Raw genomic sequence first — 19385 nt, forward strand, 5'->3', positions numbered from 1 at the left:
TGCTCTCTAGACTGCTTATAATGTGGCGGGGGGCAGAAGCCAGGCGCTTTTATCGAGTTTTGTTCCCAAATGTTCCTCGCTGTCATCCCTGTGGCATTCAATCAGTGCCAATCAATAGCCAATGGTTTTATCCATCTCTTTCAGTCTGGACATGAGACATTGCTTCCTGACATTTATTGTTTGTTATTGTTAGTCGTTTATTTTGTGTCCCCAATCTGCATCACACGATCTCTGATGTGTGGTCCTTGTTTGCTGTTACTGACTGAGCATGTCTCTTTGGAATTCTTCAGCGCTGTCTTGGGTCCCATGTGATGGGGAAATTCGTACCGCAATGTACTGTAATGTACTGCGGTTTATGCATCGATTTTGTAAACTTTCTGCAGGCTTGTGGTTTAATACTCTGTTGCGGGCTACACATGGGTATGAATTTCATTTGTTTTTTTGTTTTTTTTTTGTACACAATGAAAACCGTAAAACACAGCTTAAGAACAGTTTTATTCCCTTCATAAAACAACTTTAAAAGGCTAGTAGTACTCGTGCCACAACCACGTGCCATTTGGTTGTATGTGACATAATGGTGTAATGTAAAAAAAAAAGTGGTTAATACATGGATTTGTTTTATAAAACTTTCGGTCAAATTACGGTCGGCCTTCCAACATTTGATTATCAATGCTGTGTGTGTTTTCTCTGCCATCATGATTATTCTCATTTTGCACTGGGCTCTTACACGCCGACTTCAAAAGAGGCACTGACCTCAGTTGGTGCTCCAGAAAACCTCTGATAGAGGAAGAGCCTGGTCTTCACTTAAAGAAAAGGCTTCAGTTGCCCTTTCATCATGGTGTTAATGAACAACTTATTTGTTTTGTATTTTGCCGTCATGAAACTAGCTGCCTAGTGCTGAAATGACTTGACTCTTGCCGTGTATGAAAACTGATATAACAGTGAAATAATTCAACATGAGGTTGGATGCCAAGGATATGATGGATAACCAGTTTTTATGACTCAATTGTAGGTAGAGCTCAGGAAATTTGAAGGAGCCTAGAATGAATATCTGATCTGTGTGGTCTGTGCCCATGAACCTCTGTATGAAATATTAGGTGTGTGTGTGTGTGTGTGTGTGTGTGTGTGTGTGTGTGTGTGTGTAATTATGGTATTTTTTTCCCTTCCTTTTTTTTTTTTGCTCCCCCTCTGCTCTTTAGGTTAGCCAGCCATCTAGGATATGATATTGAGTGGATTAATCAACGGCTTAGCTTCCTGCCATTGCACCAAGCGGGGAACTGGTTGTGGATTTGGGCATCACATGCGGGCAAAAGCATAGTGCCAAATGACGTGTATTAAAGCTGCTGTAAACGTTAGCCAGTCTTGCTAACCTCTGCCAGGCTTTAACTTTGAAATACATAGATACCAGGAAGTCCTTTTTTTTTTTTTCTGCATCTAGTTCACTGATGCTATCAGTTTAGCTTCAAGTTTCTCTTTGAGTGCTCAGTAATTTGCCTTCAGTCTGAGCCACTGAAAAATTCTAGCAGTTTTTAGGGCGTCCCAACGGCATATTAAATATATGACATTTATAAGTCATTTTGTTGAAGCATCTGTTTTCATACTACAGTGGTAGCTTGTCGTCTTTGTAGTCAGTCTGTGCCATTGATTTGCAGCGTGTCTGTTCCCACAGCGGTTTTAGGACATCCCAACGGCATATTTAAAAAAAATCTCAAGTCATTTGGTAGAAATATGATCAGACGACAGTAGAGGTTTGTCTCGTTTGCTCACTTTATCGGGGAGTTAAGCCGAGTGGCCTTCTGCCTATTTATCAGTATTCTCTGCCTCGTCTGAGTCCAAACACAGCAGCAGTCTCGGCCTCAGTGGCCATGGCGGTGGCTGCAGCAGCTTTGAGAGCTCAGCCCACAGCTCCGAGCCTCACAGCGAAGCGCGCTGCAGCACTAACTCCCATGCGGTAGAGCTGACATCGCCGCATCGAGCTGAGGCATGATCTCGAGTCGTGCGTCGGATGGCTCCACAGATGAAAGGGCCAGACGAGGAGCCTCGTTCTCACATCGCACCCGCTGGCTCGCGTGCTGTTTGAGTGTAGCTGAGGAGACACCCTGCTGAGCCTCACGGGCGCCTTTGCCACTACGCCACACACACACACACACACACACACTCCACTGCTCGATCACTACTTTTCAGTGTCTGTTTCCGTCACAGTCTCCCTGGTTCACTCGGTGTACAGTCTACACATGCCTGGGTGCCCGCACGCGCGCACGCGCGCACGCGCGCAGGGTCATCCAGGGATCAAATGGGGGTTCTGCCTAAAATCCAACCATTTCCAACTGCATGTTAAGGTGTTTGAATGGGGCGCTGCTTCCACTGATCAGCACGTAAAGCCTTGCCTGGCTTACTGTTTATGAGCAGATATAAGGCATGAAGTGCACAGGCAGTATTCTTGGGGTGGGGGGGGGGGGGGTGCAGGAAGGATGCTGCCTTTTGCCACTTTCTGTTTTGATCATTTTCTTTTCTGTTTCTCGTCTTACTTTTCAGTCTCATTTCACTTTCGTTCAGTCTGATCACTAGATCTCTGTTCTTGACACAGTTCCTAATCTCCAGCCGTTCTTTTACTATCATTCTAGTCTATCTCTTTTATCCCTCCTCCTTCTAAACACTCACACAAACACGTTTTTCTTTTTCCACACTCTATCTCAATCTCTCTCTATCAGTTTCGTGCTCCATCTCTCTTTCACCAACCAGGTCTGCGCTCCGTGCAGCTTTCCCTTTCATCTGATGTGCTGCTTATCAGTGATTTCTCAGACCTCACTGCTTCTGTGCTTGTGAAATGGCCATTGATGTAAGGCCCTCCCCTGTTTTTAAAAACCCCCGGTGTCTCCTCCAATCTGCCCTCTTCTGTCGCCGGCTCAAGTCTGTAGGGACGCATCAGTCACAACCCATTAGTATTCTGATGCATGTTTTGTAGACACACACACACACACACACACTCAGACTGAGAGCCCAAAATCAGTTCCCGTTCCCCACAGTTCCAGTCTGTGCTCCGTCGCCCTTGCTCGGGTGCTCTGGGTCTTTCAAAAGACCTATAGGGTCTTTTAGGAACCCAAGAGCCAGCAGAACAGGGGAGAATGAGGTGAATCCTTATTGAATTCACTGGCGTGCTTGCATCGTTGCCAACCTGTTTTTTTTTTTTCTTCTTTCGCTGCCCTTAAAAACAAGAAAGAGAGCGCGCTGTTTAATTATAAATTGTCATTGTGGAGGGTTACAATAAGGAGGAAAGTTGGCTGCCCTAAGCAGAGGCATTCTTCGTTGAAAAAAGGCCTTTCTCTCGGCCGTTGGCTTCAGGCTTAATGAGACGAGCATAAGAACGGAAATCTCCTTCCATACGGCTGGGTCGGTTGACCTAATCCACTGTGACGTGAACTTAAAATGGCCAGCGCACTTTCGGGGAGAACTGATGAGTTTGCATGGCCCGTCGTCCCGAAGCACAACATCCGAAGGGGTACTAAAGCAACCTGTTGCTCGAGCACAACAGTTGTAGAGTACATTTTCCTTCAGCTGTAAACATATTTTTTTCCCCACATCATCGTGGAAACTGCCAGAATATTACCAAGAATGCTCGCAGCTCATGTGTTTGTGGTTATGAGAGGTTGTGAGAAATGGGATTTTGTAATGTTGATGTAATCAAAAATCTGTGTAAATTGCCTTTTAAAGTCTCCAATGTGTTTTACGAGGCAACACTTCTTTTTTTTTTTTGTGGAGGCATGTTCATAGGCCATACGTGAGGCTGAACACAGTGTCTGCTGTTTGTCCCTATTCAGACCGTGAAATTGCATTATCTCTTGCTAACTTGATGGGAGCGCCCGAGTGGGTAATCGCCAGCCATTGTCGGGGAGAACGAGGGGAGAGGAGCCAGCTTCTCCTCCAGCCCATGAGTTACTCTCTCATTGTGTGTGTGTGTGTGTGTGTGTGTGTGTGTGTGTGTGTGTGTGTGTGTGTGTGTGTGTGTGTGTGTGTGTGTGTGTGTGTGTGTGTGTGTGTGTGTGTGTGTGTGTGTGTGTGTGTGTGTGTGTGTGTGTGTGTGTGTGCGCGGGGGTAACAGTAAGTGGGCAGGGGTGCCCAAAGAGAGAAGGGGGTGTGGGGCCTAATGAAGAAACTGCTTATGAAGGGCCTCTGAGAGGTCAATTCAGCTAGTATTTTTTATTTTGTATTATCCCCACTTAAATGTGTGAGTGATTTAGTGTGCTTGCTTATGTGTGAGTGAGTTAGTGAGTTCATATTGTGTTGCATTGTCATTATCGTTTATATGTAATAGCAACCAGTTCACATTTCCTAGCCTTAGCCTTGATGGAAAAGTAAGCAACGGTTACTATGAAAGATGCGCTTTATTCCACATTACAGCATGGTCAACACTGAGAGCTATAAAAATAAATTTGTTTACATGTGCCAAATTCAGGATGCATGATTTATTCATGATTTCCATGATTTGAATTGTATTTTATTTTTGTAAGGAATTGTTCATTAATACGTTCTAAAGCATAACTTTATTTAGGGAATTTGGTAACAATGAATTTGAAATAAGAGGTTGAAAAGTGAAGGATGACTTGGATTGTATTTATGTGTAATCCAGCCTTTAATAAGCAGGTTATTTTTGCCATGTTTATTTAAAATAATGACACATTCCAAAATGTTACATTCATCCAGGATTCAGCCAGATTAAACCACCTATGGCCTTGAAACTGCAGATACTGCAGTTAAATCTGCAGATAGTTTGTGGTAAAGAAAGAGGACTAATATTTCTTAATACTTTTTGAGGAGTGGTTGTTTAATGTAAGAGGAAAAAAAAACATGTCATTGTGTGTGTGTGTGTGTGTGTGTGTGTGTGTGTGTGTGTGTGTGTGTGTGTGTGTGTGTGTGTGTGTGTGTGTGTGTGTGTGTGTGTGTGTGTGTGTGTGTTTTTTTTTTTTTTTCAGCTTGTACACAAAGTGATTGTCTGTCTCCGTAAGCAAATTGATTTCTAAGTAGGTAATAATTAGTTATAAGTAGCTTCCTGAAACCCCTCAACATTAATGTAAACTTAACATTTTGACTCCACTTCTGTGCAAGTGGCTGTAATTTCAGTAATAGAATCCCAATGGCATATGTTTTTCCCTGTTAAAAAGCTTATCAAATGAATTAGTGTAAGGTGGGAACCCCTCCTTGACTTGACATGGAATGTCCCTATTATGGGTTGTGTGTGTGTGTGTGTGTGTGTGTGTGTGTGTGTGTGTGTGTGTGTGTGTGTGTGCGTGTGTGTGTGTGTAGTTGCATGCCTGATGTTTGCAAAGGTGGATATGATCATGAGAAGAGTGTTTGAGAAGTTTCAGATTTTTCCTCGATGCTCACTCTTAAAACCGCAATCATGAGCGAATAATCAAGGCAGTGCTTTTATTGGCTCGTCCCAAGTTTCCGCTTGGCTTTGTAAAGTTTCCCGTGAAGTCGGCACGTTGATAAATGTGGTCAGTCTGACTTGGGGGCAGTGATGACTCTCTCCTCATGCCAGCTTCTGTGTTTAGTTTTGTTATGCCAGTTAAACTCACTTTTCCCCAGTCCCCCCTCCCATGAAATGTGTATATCCTAGACAAGCGTTGTCAACTGACCCGGGGTCAGATTTGCTCTGGTTCCACTGTGGCTCTGTTTCACACTCTTGGTTTGGGGGTGGGATCCTTCTTGAGTCCATGTTGTCGAAGAGCTCTGCATACTCTCCACACTGTGTCCTAACAGTGTTTTTAAAGCCTCCCTTCTTGGGCCAGTTGCAGTGGTTTGGGATCGCTTGCAGTGGTTTCTCTATAGTAACCCCCTTGTGGATGGAAACTGAGCGTGGGGAGTTGGGTCACACAGTAGGGAGGAACTGGAGAGAGATGATGATAAAGTGTCATAACTGTCTGTGCTATTTCCCTCGTCACTGGGGCCATGGAAGACTTGTAGCACAACAAGGCGTAGCGGCCTCTTAAGACACAGGAAATTTCAACCTCTTTTTTTAAAGTGTTTTTCTTTTCCCTCATGCGAAGAGGCATGCTTTACCGCACACCAAAAAAAGTTTTGTCGCTCCCAGCTCTGGTCTTGTATGTTTGGTTTTCCGTCCTGATCAAGACTTGCGATGCAGACCCTCTCCGGGAAGAAAGAAGGATATTGAATCGACATGGAGTTGAACCCCTGCCAGTCGTTTTGTATCCCATTGTGAGGGGGGAAATGTTGGAAGTTGGAACAGGGGAAGTAATGCATGCCTCCCAAAACAAGCAAGAGTGGGGCTCTGTTGGTGATTAATGAGGTGGAGCGAAATCAGCCCCCCCCCCCCCCCCCCCCCTTTTCTCTCAGACGCTCACTCTCTCTGTCACTCTCTCTCTTATACACACACACACACACACACACACACACACACACACACACACACACACACACACACACACACACACACACACACACACACACACATATGCTCTCTCTCTCCCTTTCTCTCATACACACACACACACACACATGCATATGCTCTCCCTCATACACACACGCATATGCTCTCTCTCTCCCTTGCTCTCATACACACACGCATATGCTGTCTCTCTCTCCCTCTCTCTGTGAGCGTCATCCAGCTGTTTCTCTTTGCTCCTCCTGCTTGATCCTCACACCCGGCACATTCCAGGGCCCTGGTTGCTCTGCTTCTCCCCCTCGCCTCAGACGTCCCACCGGCTCCATAGCTCCTCTCTCCCCTCTCCACAGCTCCCTCTCCCTCCTCCCCTCTCCATAGCTCCTTGCTCCCTGCTCCTCGCTCCCAGCTCCTCTCCACAGCTCCCCTCTCCCAGCTCACACGGCCGGCCTCTTGTGCGAGAACACTCACTCTCACTTACTGATCTTGCCATCTCTCTTTTGCCCTGGCACACTCCTTTTGAAGAGTTTGTTCTCTTTTCTCTCTTCTCCCCCTCTCTCTCTGTCTGTCTGTCTGTCTGTCTGTCTAAGTCTGTCCCTCGATCACAATCTATTACTCCTAAGATTTTTTTTTTTTAGTCCCCCTCTTCCTCCCCTCGGTCTCTCTGACACAACCCTCTTCCTGTCCCTCTTCCTCCCCTCAGTCTCTCTGACGCAACCCCCCCTTCCCCATTCATTTGTTTTGTCTTGTTCCAGTGACTGATGTAGTCCTAAATAAAGGAGGGCAAAGGGAAGTTGTCTGTCCTTTTAACCCCCCCCCCCCCCCCCATCTTGGGGTGTTCAAGATGCACACAGCCACTGCAGATCCATCCTGGAGCCTGTCCATGGCAAACAAACAGTGGAAGGACACGAGATGAGAATGGTCTTCCCAATTTATTTTTAAAGCCGTCCCTTGGCTTTGTTTAGTTACGGGGCTAAAAATAGGGTCGGAGTCCGTCATTCATTTGTACGCTTGTCTTGAGGAGCTCTGGGCATTTTGCTGATGGCTATCTTGTTGATTTCAAACCCTTCGGTCTGTAATTATGACTGACTGGTCCCTTGTTTGCTGAAAAGATAAACATTATGATCATCATTATTTCTCCATTCGATGCACTAAGTCCCAGACCACTGATCAGGGAGCAGTGAGTGAAGAATACAGCGGCAAGGCTGGAGTTGAATGCCGTCCGCAGGAGTTCTGATCCTGGACACAGCAGCGTTGTATGGGGTATTATCTCAAGTGAGTGGCATCATACTGTGGCCTTTATTCCACCAGAGGAGGTTTTTTTTTTTTAGTTTTATCAGAATTGTCTTTTAAAGTTCTGGCGAAGGGAGTGCAGGATGGTTTTGAACGTTTTAAAGATGCACAAGTAGCGTTTAACTCGGAGAGGCTTAGGCTTACTGAAGCCCAATTATACCAAGATGGCTGAGTAGCTGGATTGTTGAGTGTTAAGCTCTGGATCATGTTTACACACACACACACACTTGAGTGTGTATGCGTGCGCACATTCAGAGACACACACAACCTCACAAACTCACTCCCTTTCACTTGCATATGTATATACACCCATGCATTTATTCATTTTTTTTATTTTACTGATTTCTCTTTTGTGTCATCACACTCTCTCTCTCTCTCTTTATTCCTCTCTCCTTCTATCTCCGTATCTAGCACGCACACACACACACACACACACACACACACACACACACACACACACACACACACACACACAGAGAGAGAGGGGCCAAGAGGCCCTCTGTGCTACGAGTGCTCCTTAGTACGGTTGACATGGTGCTTGTTGTTCTCGGTCACACACAGGGCCTGCTTTGTCCCTCCGTCTCTGTCCTGACAGCCCCGTGCTTCCCTCAGACCCTGCCTGCCTGGAACAGTTCCATAGTTCCCCAGAGCCGCCCTTCCCCCTTCCCCCTGCACTCTGAGCCTAATGTGCTCCCATTATTATTAGTGGGCACCTGGGCAGGAGCAGGAGCAGGAAGAGGCCCGTTTCAAAATCACATGGTGCATGTTACCAGTGTCACATGGGCTTTTGACAGGTCTCGTCATTTCTGAAAATGTGAGGGGTGTATTTTAAGGTTACAGTTTCGATTGATTTATTTGGCTGCCACACCAGGAGGCATTGGGTTTGTAGGCAGGGTTAAGGTGAACCTGTACAAGGCCATCCCAGGGGACATTACGTAAAAAACAAAGCGTCATGATGGATTTGAAAAGTAGCTTATGGGCTTGTGGCTCAACATATGCCCGGCATATGGTGCTAGCATTTGAAAACTCTTGGTTTTCACGCACAAGCGTATCACTATTTACCCATATACGTATCCCTATTTACCCATATACAGTAGACATATTGGTAAAATCATTAATATTATATGTGTTCATGTGCATTATGGCTCTGGCTAATATGACTTATTTTGCGTGATTGCCAAAATGTTACATCGAACATTGAAACCCCCTAGTAACAAGTGTTCCAAGGCCTCTTGACTCGGTCTGCGATACACTGTTTACAGTGGCAGCCTGGTCTCTCTCTAACTGGCAGCCAGCGCAGTAGCTGCTTCACCCAAATGCAAATGTGCTCTCTGCACTTTTTACGGTGTGGTTATAACACATTTTTTCTGCTAGGGGAATATAAAGCAGCTTGAATGAGAGTAATTTCAGTGAATGGGAGGATTACTCATTACAGTTTTGCTGGAGTGCAGTTGGAGCCGTTCCCATAAGTGCAATGTTAGTCCATTTCAACTTTGACAAATCTGAAGATAAAAACTAGTGACAGTTTTGTGTCAGCCACTCGATCAGCCGGGATGCTGTAATTACTGCCTGCAGTTTTCTTGCCTTCATTTCAAAACACAAAGCTTGGCCCTCGGCAGAAAGACTGAAGGTAATCCGGCTTGTGTGTCTCTCTTGAGTTTTCAATGTGTGCAGCTTTGTTTGACCGCCTGCACAATCGGAATGTGATGTCATTCATTATCTGTAGTTAGACATGATCACCCTTATCGCTGTTCTTAATCTGTATTACGTATTGGGGGAGAATTCAGTGTGTGTGTGGCTACTTTTGTGTCTGTGTGATTTTGTGCTTGTGAGCCTCCCTGCCGCCACTCCACCCCTCTGGTTATGTCCTCTGAGTTTGAGTGTTCTACCTGCAGCATGGTTTTTAAATGATGTCTCTTCCAGAACGCCAGCGACATGTAAGTGTGTAATGTCTGAAATTAAGTTCCTTGACCTGCACCCCCCCCCCCAAAGCTATGGAGCCCCTGGAGTGGAATTCACCGGCCTTCACAAAGACTGCGCCACGGTCACGCAGATCCACTTCCTCTACGGACAAGTAAGTCTGTGCTCACCAAACCTCACCTCTCATCACCATCATAACATGATTTGAGTTTTTGGGGGCAAATTGTCATCAGTGAAATGCAGGTGTTGAGTACCTCCCGTTAGGTTTTATTATGACTGCCAGTTACATACTCTACTATTTCGTTATGTTTGCGTTATGCTGCAAGGACGTTGAGGGATTCCTGTAGTGTTTTCTTGTGTACTTGGTATAATGGACGGGTCTGGTGTATGTGATCTACCTGATGTGTGTTCAATATGAATGGAAACTGGTTTCCAGGGCCGGATCCTCTCGCTGCTGGATGATAACACCCTGCACCTGTGGGAGGTCTTCCAGAAGGATGGCTACTCTCACCTGGAAGAGGTCCGCGAGTTCACCCTCCCGGGCAGACCAGGGATCGAGAGCGCCAGGTCCGACTGACATCCTATCCCTTTTACCTGAGGGCATTGTCTCATTTGGGGATTTGTTTTTGTTCTTTTCAGAGGAATCTTGCTTTATTTTGCTGTAGTGTTTCAGAGCAACTTTATCCCTTGTTCACTTAGCAGGCTTTTGCTAAAGATTCATGAAGTGCAACTCGACACACCAGCATTTCGTGAAGACGAAAGAAAACAACTGGTGCATCAAATAAACTGTGTGCCTTCTATATTTGTCTGTGCTCTGCGTACGAGCTGTGCCAACGGCATGAACTGGATCTCTAGCAGAGCAATGCAAGACACTAGATCAGCACTCACCTTAAAGCCTGTTTCCCTCTTCTCCCCCTCCAGTGCGAGCCGTGTGACCGTGCTCCTGCTCACGCCGACCTGTGACCTGCTGTGCATGGGTACCGAGGGAGGCGGCGTCCATTTCGTGGAGCTGCCCAGCCTCACCCTGCTGGACAAGTCGCTGCTTCAGGAGGAGGTGCTGCAGAGGTGAGTGCTTGGGTATTCCTGTCCGAGACCTGAAGCGGGAGATGTGGGAATTTGGGTATTCCTGTCCGAGACCGAAGCGGGAGATGTGGGAATTTTGAGTGTGAAAGGATGTTGCAGTCGACATTGTAAGGGGGGCGACAGTGGACAGTGGAGGTAAAGAAGTCGTTTAGTAATCAGAAGGTTGCTAGTTCGATTCCCTGTCGAAGCGTCCTTGAGCAAGACACTGAACCCCTAATTGCTCCTGATGTGCAGTGTGCCATCAGTGTAAATATAAAATGTGTATACATTGTAAGTCGCTTTGGATAAAAGCGTCTGCTAAATGACTAAATGTAAATGTAAGCAGGTTAGCTCTGTGCGTTTTGGTGGAAAATTTAGATTTGAGTTCAGTATTGGGGGTTTGTCGTGCGCAAAACCACCCGTGGCAGGCATTCAAACCCCCTGCAAGAAAAATGTCACAGAGGAGGAAACTACGGCACCACAGATGCCAAAAAAGCAGCATGGGAATTTTTGAATGGCAGGCATCTTGACATCCTCTGTTCAGGAAAACCACCCGACTGGCTGAACTTCCCCTTCACCTTTTGACTCCGTCTGTTCATGTGTCATCAGACGCTGCCTGTCGGAGCACTCTTTCAAAAAGCAGTCTGTCTGCTTCAGTGTGTGAAATGGGATTTTGATCAAGTGTTTGTTTTGGTTTCAGCACTTGGATGGGTCAGTGGAATAATGGCGATTTAATGATATCTGATTAATACCGTAATGAAATGTTCTTGATAAAATGTAAGCATAGTTCACACTTTGGTAGGCCGCGAGAGCCCGTGTTTCCCAGGAGTCGAATTCCAAGCCAAGTATTTGATATCTTGATCATATTTTTGGGCACGTCGCCCAGCCCTGGACATTTGCACATATTTCATGTACATCTCAGGCCGAGACGGCTGGACGGCCGACACAAATGATCTCGAACAGGAAAAATATCCCCTTGCTTTCTCCTTGGAACATTTATTTTGTTTCCAGCCATCTCCTGCTCCCCCCCCCCCCCCCCCCCGGTCCTCCTGCAGTGCTTTCTGGCCTCTAATAAAAGAGAGCTGGGTGGACAGATTCCACCGGCAGCTTACCTCATAAAGTAAGCATGTGGGGACTCCCTCCTGACCGGGCTCTTTACACACAGCTTAATGAAGCTGAAGGGGAGCTCTTTGCGCTCTCTCCTTATTTTCTTTCACCTTGTGGCTCCTGCCCCATTTGGCTCGGCGGTCCGGGGGGATGTCCGTGTCACATTGGCTGAAAACACGTTTGAACTGGAGGGATCAAACACATTTCACGGGCCTAGCTCCAAATGTCCACTACTCGCCTCACTCACTAACTAACTCCCTCTCTCTCTCTCACACACACACACACACACACACACACACACACACCAGCCCAGCTGTGTCTGTCTGTTATGCCTCTGTAAGACGGGGGTTCAGTCTCTCTCCATTTCCTCTCTCTTGCTTCTCTACACATCAGATGTTTTTTCTTTTTTTTTCTTGTACATTTCTCCCCCCTTCTTACTGTTTCATCTTACTTCCACCCATCCTTCTCTCTCTTGACACTGTCTCTAGCACACTCGCTTCCTGCACCCCCCCCCCCCTCCCTCCCTCCAGCCCTAGTGCAGTTCCCCATGCTGTTCACGCCTCACTACTTGCATTATTTCGGTAGACCGGTAGTCATCCGATAATCTGATGCTGTGCGTGTTTTCCCAGCTCGTTACGGCACTTCGCTTCCTGTCCACATTACTCATAACTTGTTGATTGCCATTGCTTGGCAGTGGTGTCGGGATGTTTTTTTGTTTTTTTGCCAGATGGCCAAAATGATGCCTATGAAGAAAGACAGGAAAAAGAGAGTGCAGATTTGTGTGTATGAAGAAAGAGAGGAAAATCACCCGTCTGTCTCCTCCTTCGGCGCTAAAGATGCCGTTTAAGCTCAAGTAGATTACAGCCTTTGCTCATGTTCTCTCTTTTTTTAAGGCCCACTTATAGACTGGGGCTGTGCGGAGCGGAGCGCAGACTTCATTTTCTGTCAAGACAGACCTGGAACCGCTCATTAGCCCGGCACAGTTTGGGGTAATGGGCGGCCCCTTCTGAGCCGCTGCTAATAAGTATGTGTCAGCCAGGAAACTAGCTGAACAAAATGCTTTTGTGCCGAGTGCCAAGCACCGTGATCCCTGCCCCGAGGATTCGACAATATAGAGGTTCATGGGCGCATCACTGAGTGTCAGCAGGGTAGCGCAATTCCTAAAAATACGTTGATGTCGTCTCTCTCGCTCTCTCGCTCTCTCTCTCTCTCTCTCTCTCTCGCTGGCGCTCGCTCTCTTAACAATAGTAAGCTTTGTGGTTGGCTGTTTTTGTTTGGGAGCCGAAGTGTCTCGTCTTCCTGTCGTGTCTTTTGAGAAGCCAGCGTGGTTTGAGAAATGAGGAGGGAGTCCAGCTCACAGTAATTGTTTTGGTCTGACAAAACACGAAACCTAATACGCTCCCAGTCTGGGTCCAGCCCATGTTCAGTGCTGCTTTGTCGTCGACCTGTGCACAACCGCTCCTGTATGTTTTGTCCTGGGAAGGGTTGTGTTGACAGTTTCATTAATGTTTAAACAGACGGAATGATTTATGGCTTGAAACATGTCTGTTTTTCTTCAACTGTTTCTTCATGCTACCCTGTCATTTTTCTCGTTCCCCCCCCCCCCCCCCCCCTCCTCCTCAAAGCCTTTGGAAATGTTTCTCCTTCAAGAGCTTTTTTTTCTCCATTTAAGATTGCGATTGTTTGTGTGAAATCGGGGCTCTCTGTGGCTTGTTGGGCCTAATCCCGAGCCAAGCCACTGAAACAGGATTCCAGTCCTTCTCTTTTCTCTTTCTCCCCTCTTTTCAGCCTCTCGCCCACCCCCCACCCCCCTTACCCCCCCCCCCCCCACACCCCCTCTAACCCCCTCTCCCGTTTTCATGGGTGCATCTCGTCCTCTCTGTGGGTGTACTGTGCGCATTCCTCCACTTGAATCTGTGCCACAGTCACAGAGGAATCCCATTCGGTGGTTTTTGATTGGTCATCAGGGTTTGAAGCTTGAATTGGAGCCTGGTAGGATTTGCTCATGTTGTGTCAGCTTTGTCCTTGTGCACCCTCACTTTTATTGGCTCTCGTCTCTCTCTCGCTCGAGAAAGAAAAGGGAAAATCCTGATGTCATGCATCCCCCCCCCCCCCCAACTCTTTTTTTTTTTTTTAATGCAGCGTTATTCTCTTCACCATTGGACAACTGCTGTGAACACAGCAGACGTGTTCTCTGTGCGTGTGTGTAAAGCCAAGGGCATTTCATTGATGCAAAGTTGAAATCCATTTCCTGACTTCAGCAAGTTTGTGAACAATATTGATGACTAATGATTTGTCTCAATCAGCAAACACTATATGTTCCGCTTGAGTTCCCCAGAAGAGTTCAGCAAGGCTGTTGAGCCAAAGCATGTTTTTAAGCTTCAGTCTGCAAACAAACATGAAGGCATCTCCTGGTGTTTACAAAACACCCAGAAGTCCCTGTGTGTGTGTGTGTGTGTGTGTGTGTGTGTGTGTGTGTGATTTTCTGGCAGCTCCTTAGTTCTCTCTCTCTCGCTCATCTGTGTATGTGTTTGTGAGTGATCTCCAGAATTCTTTTGAAGTCTCCCTGGGTGCTTGTAGCATCAGAGGAAGATGGGTTTTTTGATGATGCAGGCATCGACTTGGGATTTCAGGGCAAGGGATGGAATCAGTCAGTCTGCCTTTATCTTCACAAGAGATGTTTGCTAATGCATATCTGTGTGTGTGTGTGTCTGTGTCTGTGTGTGTGTGTGTCTGTGTCTGTGTGTGTGTGTGTGTGTGTGTGTGTGTGTGTGTGTGTGTGTGTGTGTGTGTGTGTGTGAGGGTGAGGGTGAGGGTGAGGGTGAGGGTATGAGTGTGTCTGTGTGTGAGGGTGAGGGTATGAGCGTGTGTGTGTGTGAAACATTCAGTCTTGATGGGTTGTCTTTGAAATATCTAGTTCGTTGGTTCATTCAAGTTAGTCTTTTCCATCTTTTTGTTTTGTTTCCTCAGGCCCCCTCTGTGTTGTTCTCTGTTTGTCCATTGTTTTTGTTGCCGTTTTTGTTTATTATTCCATGGGCCTGTGTCCTCCGTCTCTCTGACCTGTCAGTAATAGCATCCCTTCTCCTGCAGCGTTCCTGAGGACTACAAACACGGGAAGTCGCTGGGACCGGTGGAGTCCCTGCAGGAGCATCCTCAGCAGCCGGACAAGATCCTCATCGGATACAGCAGGGGCCTGGTGGTCCTGTGGGACATGGACTCGCGGCACGCCGACAACGTCTTCCTGGGAAAGCAGGTGGGGTTTTGCTTCACCGTAACCCTCATGGGATGCCGCCGTAACCTCAGTCCCCTGCCAACCCAGACTGAGACACTTTTATGCTCTCAGTTGAGTGTGAAAGAAGAACAAGCTGAAGTTTTTAAACTGAAAATAAATTCTTCCCTGGATAGATTTAAACCATCACCAGCTCACATCTCAAGTACCATCCTCTCCCTCGGGAGAGAGAGAGAGAGACGGAACAGAAATTGAGCAGAAATAGGTTTGAGAAATGATAACAGTGCAAAAATCTTTCGGCGCTCTTTGTTTGCCAAATTCATTTAGAATGATCCATTCGACCGCCTTTCAGGAGAAGCACACGTATTAATTGGTTGGCCCCTGAAGATTAGCTTTCTGAAATGCTACCCAGATGAGAGATCTCTAAAGGTCGCTGCTGTCAATCTGGCTAAAACGGAAAGGTCTGTCCTGTCAGATGCCAGCCCTTTTTCATCACAGGTTAAGCATGAATAGGGCCGTCATTGTGTGTCTGTGTGTGTGTCTGTGTCTGTGTGTGTGCGCACTTGTGCTGATGTCCGTTTGTCTTGTGTGACCCCTGCAGCAGCTGGAGAGCTTGGTGTGGGAACGAACTGGAAGTACCTTCGTTAGCTCCCATAGCGACGGTGGCTACATGGTGTGGGCAGTCAACAACAGCACCCCTTTCTCCAGTCAGCCAGTCACGTCCACTATCCCCTATGGTGAGCGGCAGTTTCTTTCTCCATTCTCCTGTTCCTCTCTTCATTCTTGCCTTTATTTCATCAAAGCAAGGCTATATCTGTGAGTTGCATGAGGGCTTCTGATAATGTATCCTTGAGGTGTTTTATTGGTGTAGTCCTGTAGCCTCATTCAAGTGTTTGTTTAACAGAGTTCCGCAGAGAGACCGGAAATGTTCTTCGAAAAGTGCAAACCGGTGTTTCACGGGTGAAAAATAAGTCTGTTAATTTTTTCTGTCCAGACTTATAAAAGTCCAAATAAACCTTAAATGGCCTTTTCGCAATTAGCTGATGGGCTGTTTTCGCAAGCCAGAGGAGCTTTACACAGATTTTCCCTGTTTTAATGTCCACTGTTTGGTTTGCCATAGCATGGTGCCTGGGCGCGGGTCTGTTTTAAGATCTGTTTCTTTTTAATGAAGGAGGGGGAAAAAAACACTTTTTTTTTTGCCCTCAGGTCCATTTCCCTGTAAAGCTGTGAACAAGATCCTCTGGAGAACGACAGAATTGGGGTTCGTATCCAAGACATGAAGGAGGACCGCATATGCGTTTATTATTATTATTATTTTTTTTTTTAAAGTTTGTGGTGGTTTTATCCCCTCTCCCTCCCGTTGCTTCTGGAACTCTCCGCAGGGCTCCTCTGGTGCTCTTCAGCGGCGGCATGCCCCGGGCGAGCTACGGAGACCGCCACTGTTTGACCATCCTGCAGGACAGCACGCACGTCACCCTGGACTTCACCTCCAGGGTCATTGACTTCTTCACCATCCACTGCACAGATCCCCTAAAGGGTGGGTAGCGCTCCAGCATGGGATTGTTTACATGCACTTTAAACCGAAACGAGTGTCCGTCATTACATCGGCACGCCAGGGTTAGAGGTTGTTTTTCTCTTAACGATAAGGAAATGCTGTTGTGCTATTAACCTGCGCGCTCTCTGCATTACAGATGCTACTCGCCCTCTTTATTCAAATCTAACAACCCTTAATGTTTACTAATGGGTTTTTTGCCCTTATCTCTTGGTTACGCTTCCAGAGTTTGATGACCCCACAGCCCTTGTGGTTCTTCTGGAAGAGGAGCTGGTTGTTATTGACCTCGTGACCCACGGCTGGCCGACGATCCCCTCTCCGTACCTGGCCCCACTGCACTCTTCGGCCATCACCTGCTCCTACCACATCTCCAACGTCCCCGTCAGGCTGTGGGAGAGGATCATCAGCGCCGGGCAGCAGCAGCAGAGCCCCCAGCTGACACATGTGGTACGGAAACCACACACAAACACACACACATCCAACTAACTAACCCTAACCCCAGCAGACACATGTGGTACGGAAACCTGTCCGTACCCCTTCCCCCTCCAAAGCCCTCAAGAGAGACCCCAGAGAGAGCAGCCACGTCCGAAGTGGATGTGGACCCGGTTCTGGTGCGGTTTTCTCCAGATACACCAAATTATGGTGAAATCTCATCCAGAATCACAAAATATCAGAACCATTTCAGACCAAGGAGATGCCTAATCATCAGTGTGTGAATGTACAAGATATAGTTAAACAAGAGCAACAAACAAGCAGTTTCAAGCTGTTGTTGGAGATGAAGGACAGTAGATGAATGGAAACCTTCAAAGCAGGTTTTACAATTTAGTACCCATCCCCCTTACCCAAAACACTTTAGGTACAGTGATGCCATATACAATCATGAACTGTGCAACAGCGCTACCCACCCTTGTCGGGATCTGAACTGATTTAATTTGGCCCGTTTTTATGTTTGTTCAAACTCTTCACTTAATTTTCCTATCATTTGTGACAATCCTCCATGTTGTGGAGACTTCCAAAAGGATCCCACATGGTAAATAATAATGATGAAGGAGGTTTACCATAGTGAAGTTTATCCAGAGTAACTCGAAAGTTGACAGGCTGAAAACATAGTTGAAAACACAGTTGTAAAGTGTTTCTTGCTTTCTGGAAAGTGAAGCCACAGCCTTGGCTTCACTCCTGCCTTTGCAGTTCCAGTTTCACTGCATAACTTTCTTGTTGTTTTGGTCAGCGTAAGTGCGGCCAATTTCGAGGTTTACTTCAGGGTTGAACTTGGGGCAAAAAAGCTTTCCCGCTTTTAAGACTCCATTCCGTGAAACCGGCGCAGGCGCCAGAAACATGTCAGGTGGCGAAAAGACTCTCTGGACCTGCCGCAAAACAACATCCGTCAGTTCTTGAAATGCTGTCAATAAAACACTAGCCAACTTCCTCAGAGTCTCAATTTACAGCTTTTTTTTTTACATTTTCACTAATGCTGTTTGATTGAACGATCCAGTAATGACCCCTTCCCCTGCTCTCATGTTTAGAACTGGCCAATATGTGGAGGCAAGAGCCTGGCGACTGAACCGAAACACATGGAGTTGCTACTGACGGGGTGAGTGCTTGATGTTCGTGTGTGTGTGTTTGTGTGTGTGGAAGGGGGGGTGTTCTTGACCTTTCAGTACAGCAGAAATCTGATCTGTCCTGTATCTTATTAAGACCGTCGTCTGAGAGATTGGACGTTTGTATTCATTAGTTCCCGTGGCAGATGTGCACACAGACACATGAACTTAAATATCATTGCCCTGTCTCTGCTAACCTCTGATTTCCAGTCATGAGGATGGCACTGTGCGTTTCTGGGACGCCTCCGGCGTGTCCCTTAAGCCCCTCTACAAGCTGAGCACGGCCAACATCTTCCAGACGGACTGCGACCACAGCGACAGCATGACTCAGGCGGGGGAGGAGGAGTGGCCCCCTTTCAAGAAGGTGAGAGTCCAGCTCCAACCGTCACTGTCTGCAGAAACGAGCACTGACGCCATCTCCGTGATGTGTATTCTCTTAGATCAGTGTTTAATGTGGCATGCAGGTTTTATTGAGGAGGTTTGTTTGTCTATTTGGTATTTATCAGTAGGGGATGCAGTTTTAGTTCTCATGCACTTCCCAAAGGATACTGCAGAAGTAACAATAATCCAGAGTTTTGTCAGCAAGCAGCACACATATATAGGGGGTTTGATGGCTTCTTATTTGAAACCACATACTACATACTTTCTTCACCCAGCTAACCCGCATACACAATTATTCAGTCTAATCTAATTCTAACGCTAGGTCTGCTGTGTATTCTAATGCTAGGTCTGCTGTGTATTCTAATTCTAACGCTAGGTCTGCTGTGTATTCTAATTCTAATGGTAGGTCTGCCGTGTATTCTAATTCTAATGGCAGGTCTGCTCTAGGTCTAGGCATGCTGTGTACCCTTCATCTTTATATGCACATGGCTTGGCTGGGACACATCTGTCCTTCCTCTTCTTAAATCTACCTCTCCCTTCTGCTGCTTCACATAGAGCAGTGACGTTCTCTAGCAGTCTTGTATCCTTACCACAGCAGCATATGGGATTCACACTAGATTTGTTCCCTACCCCAACACCCCCCACCCCCTTTACCTAATTAAAAACAGACTGTCTGTCTGACTGGCTGGGGAAACTGCACTCGCTGGTCTCTGCAGACGATGCAGCACATTCCAGTGCAAGATGGCACAGAGGCTGTGTTTGGAGCTTAATGACCCAGGCCATCCTGTCTCCTCCCATTATACACACACTGTGTGTGTGTGTGTGTGTGTGTGTGTGTGTGTG

At 46.7% G+C, this 19385-nt stretch overlaps 1 protein-coding gene across 1 annotated transcript in view; it reads left to right on the top strand.

The window, feature by feature from the left end:
- llgl1 (LLGL scribble cell polarity complex component 1) overlaps nt 1-19385 on the top strand; it is a 38847-nt gene that overhangs the window by 6353 nt on the left and 13109 nt on the right. Inside the window, exons 3-12 of the mRNA XM_031566094.2 lie at nt 9686-9767; nt 10050-10180; nt 10535-10678; nt 14873-15035; nt 15613-15748; nt 16218-16272; nt 16394-16548; nt 16790-17010; nt 18087-18154; nt 18372-18525. Coding sequence (XP_031421954.1) covers nt 9686-9767; nt 10050-10180; nt 10535-10678; nt 14873-15035; nt 15613-15748; nt 16218-16272; nt 16394-16548; nt 16790-17010; nt 18087-18154; nt 18372-18525 — 1309 coding nt within the window. The remainder of the gene's footprint in view (nt 1-9685; nt 9768-10049; nt 10181-10534; nt 10679-14872; nt 15036-15612; nt 15749-16217; nt 16273-16393; nt 16549-16789; nt 17011-18086; nt 18155-18371; nt 18526-19385) is intronic.

Source organism: Clupea harengus, chromosome 1, assembly GCF_900700415.2.
Source record: "Clupea harengus chromosome 1, Ch_v2.0.2, whole genome shotgun sequence".
Classification (NCBI taxonomy): domain Eukaryota; kingdom Metazoa; phylum Chordata; class Actinopteri; order Clupeiformes; family Clupeidae; genus Clupea; species Clupea harengus.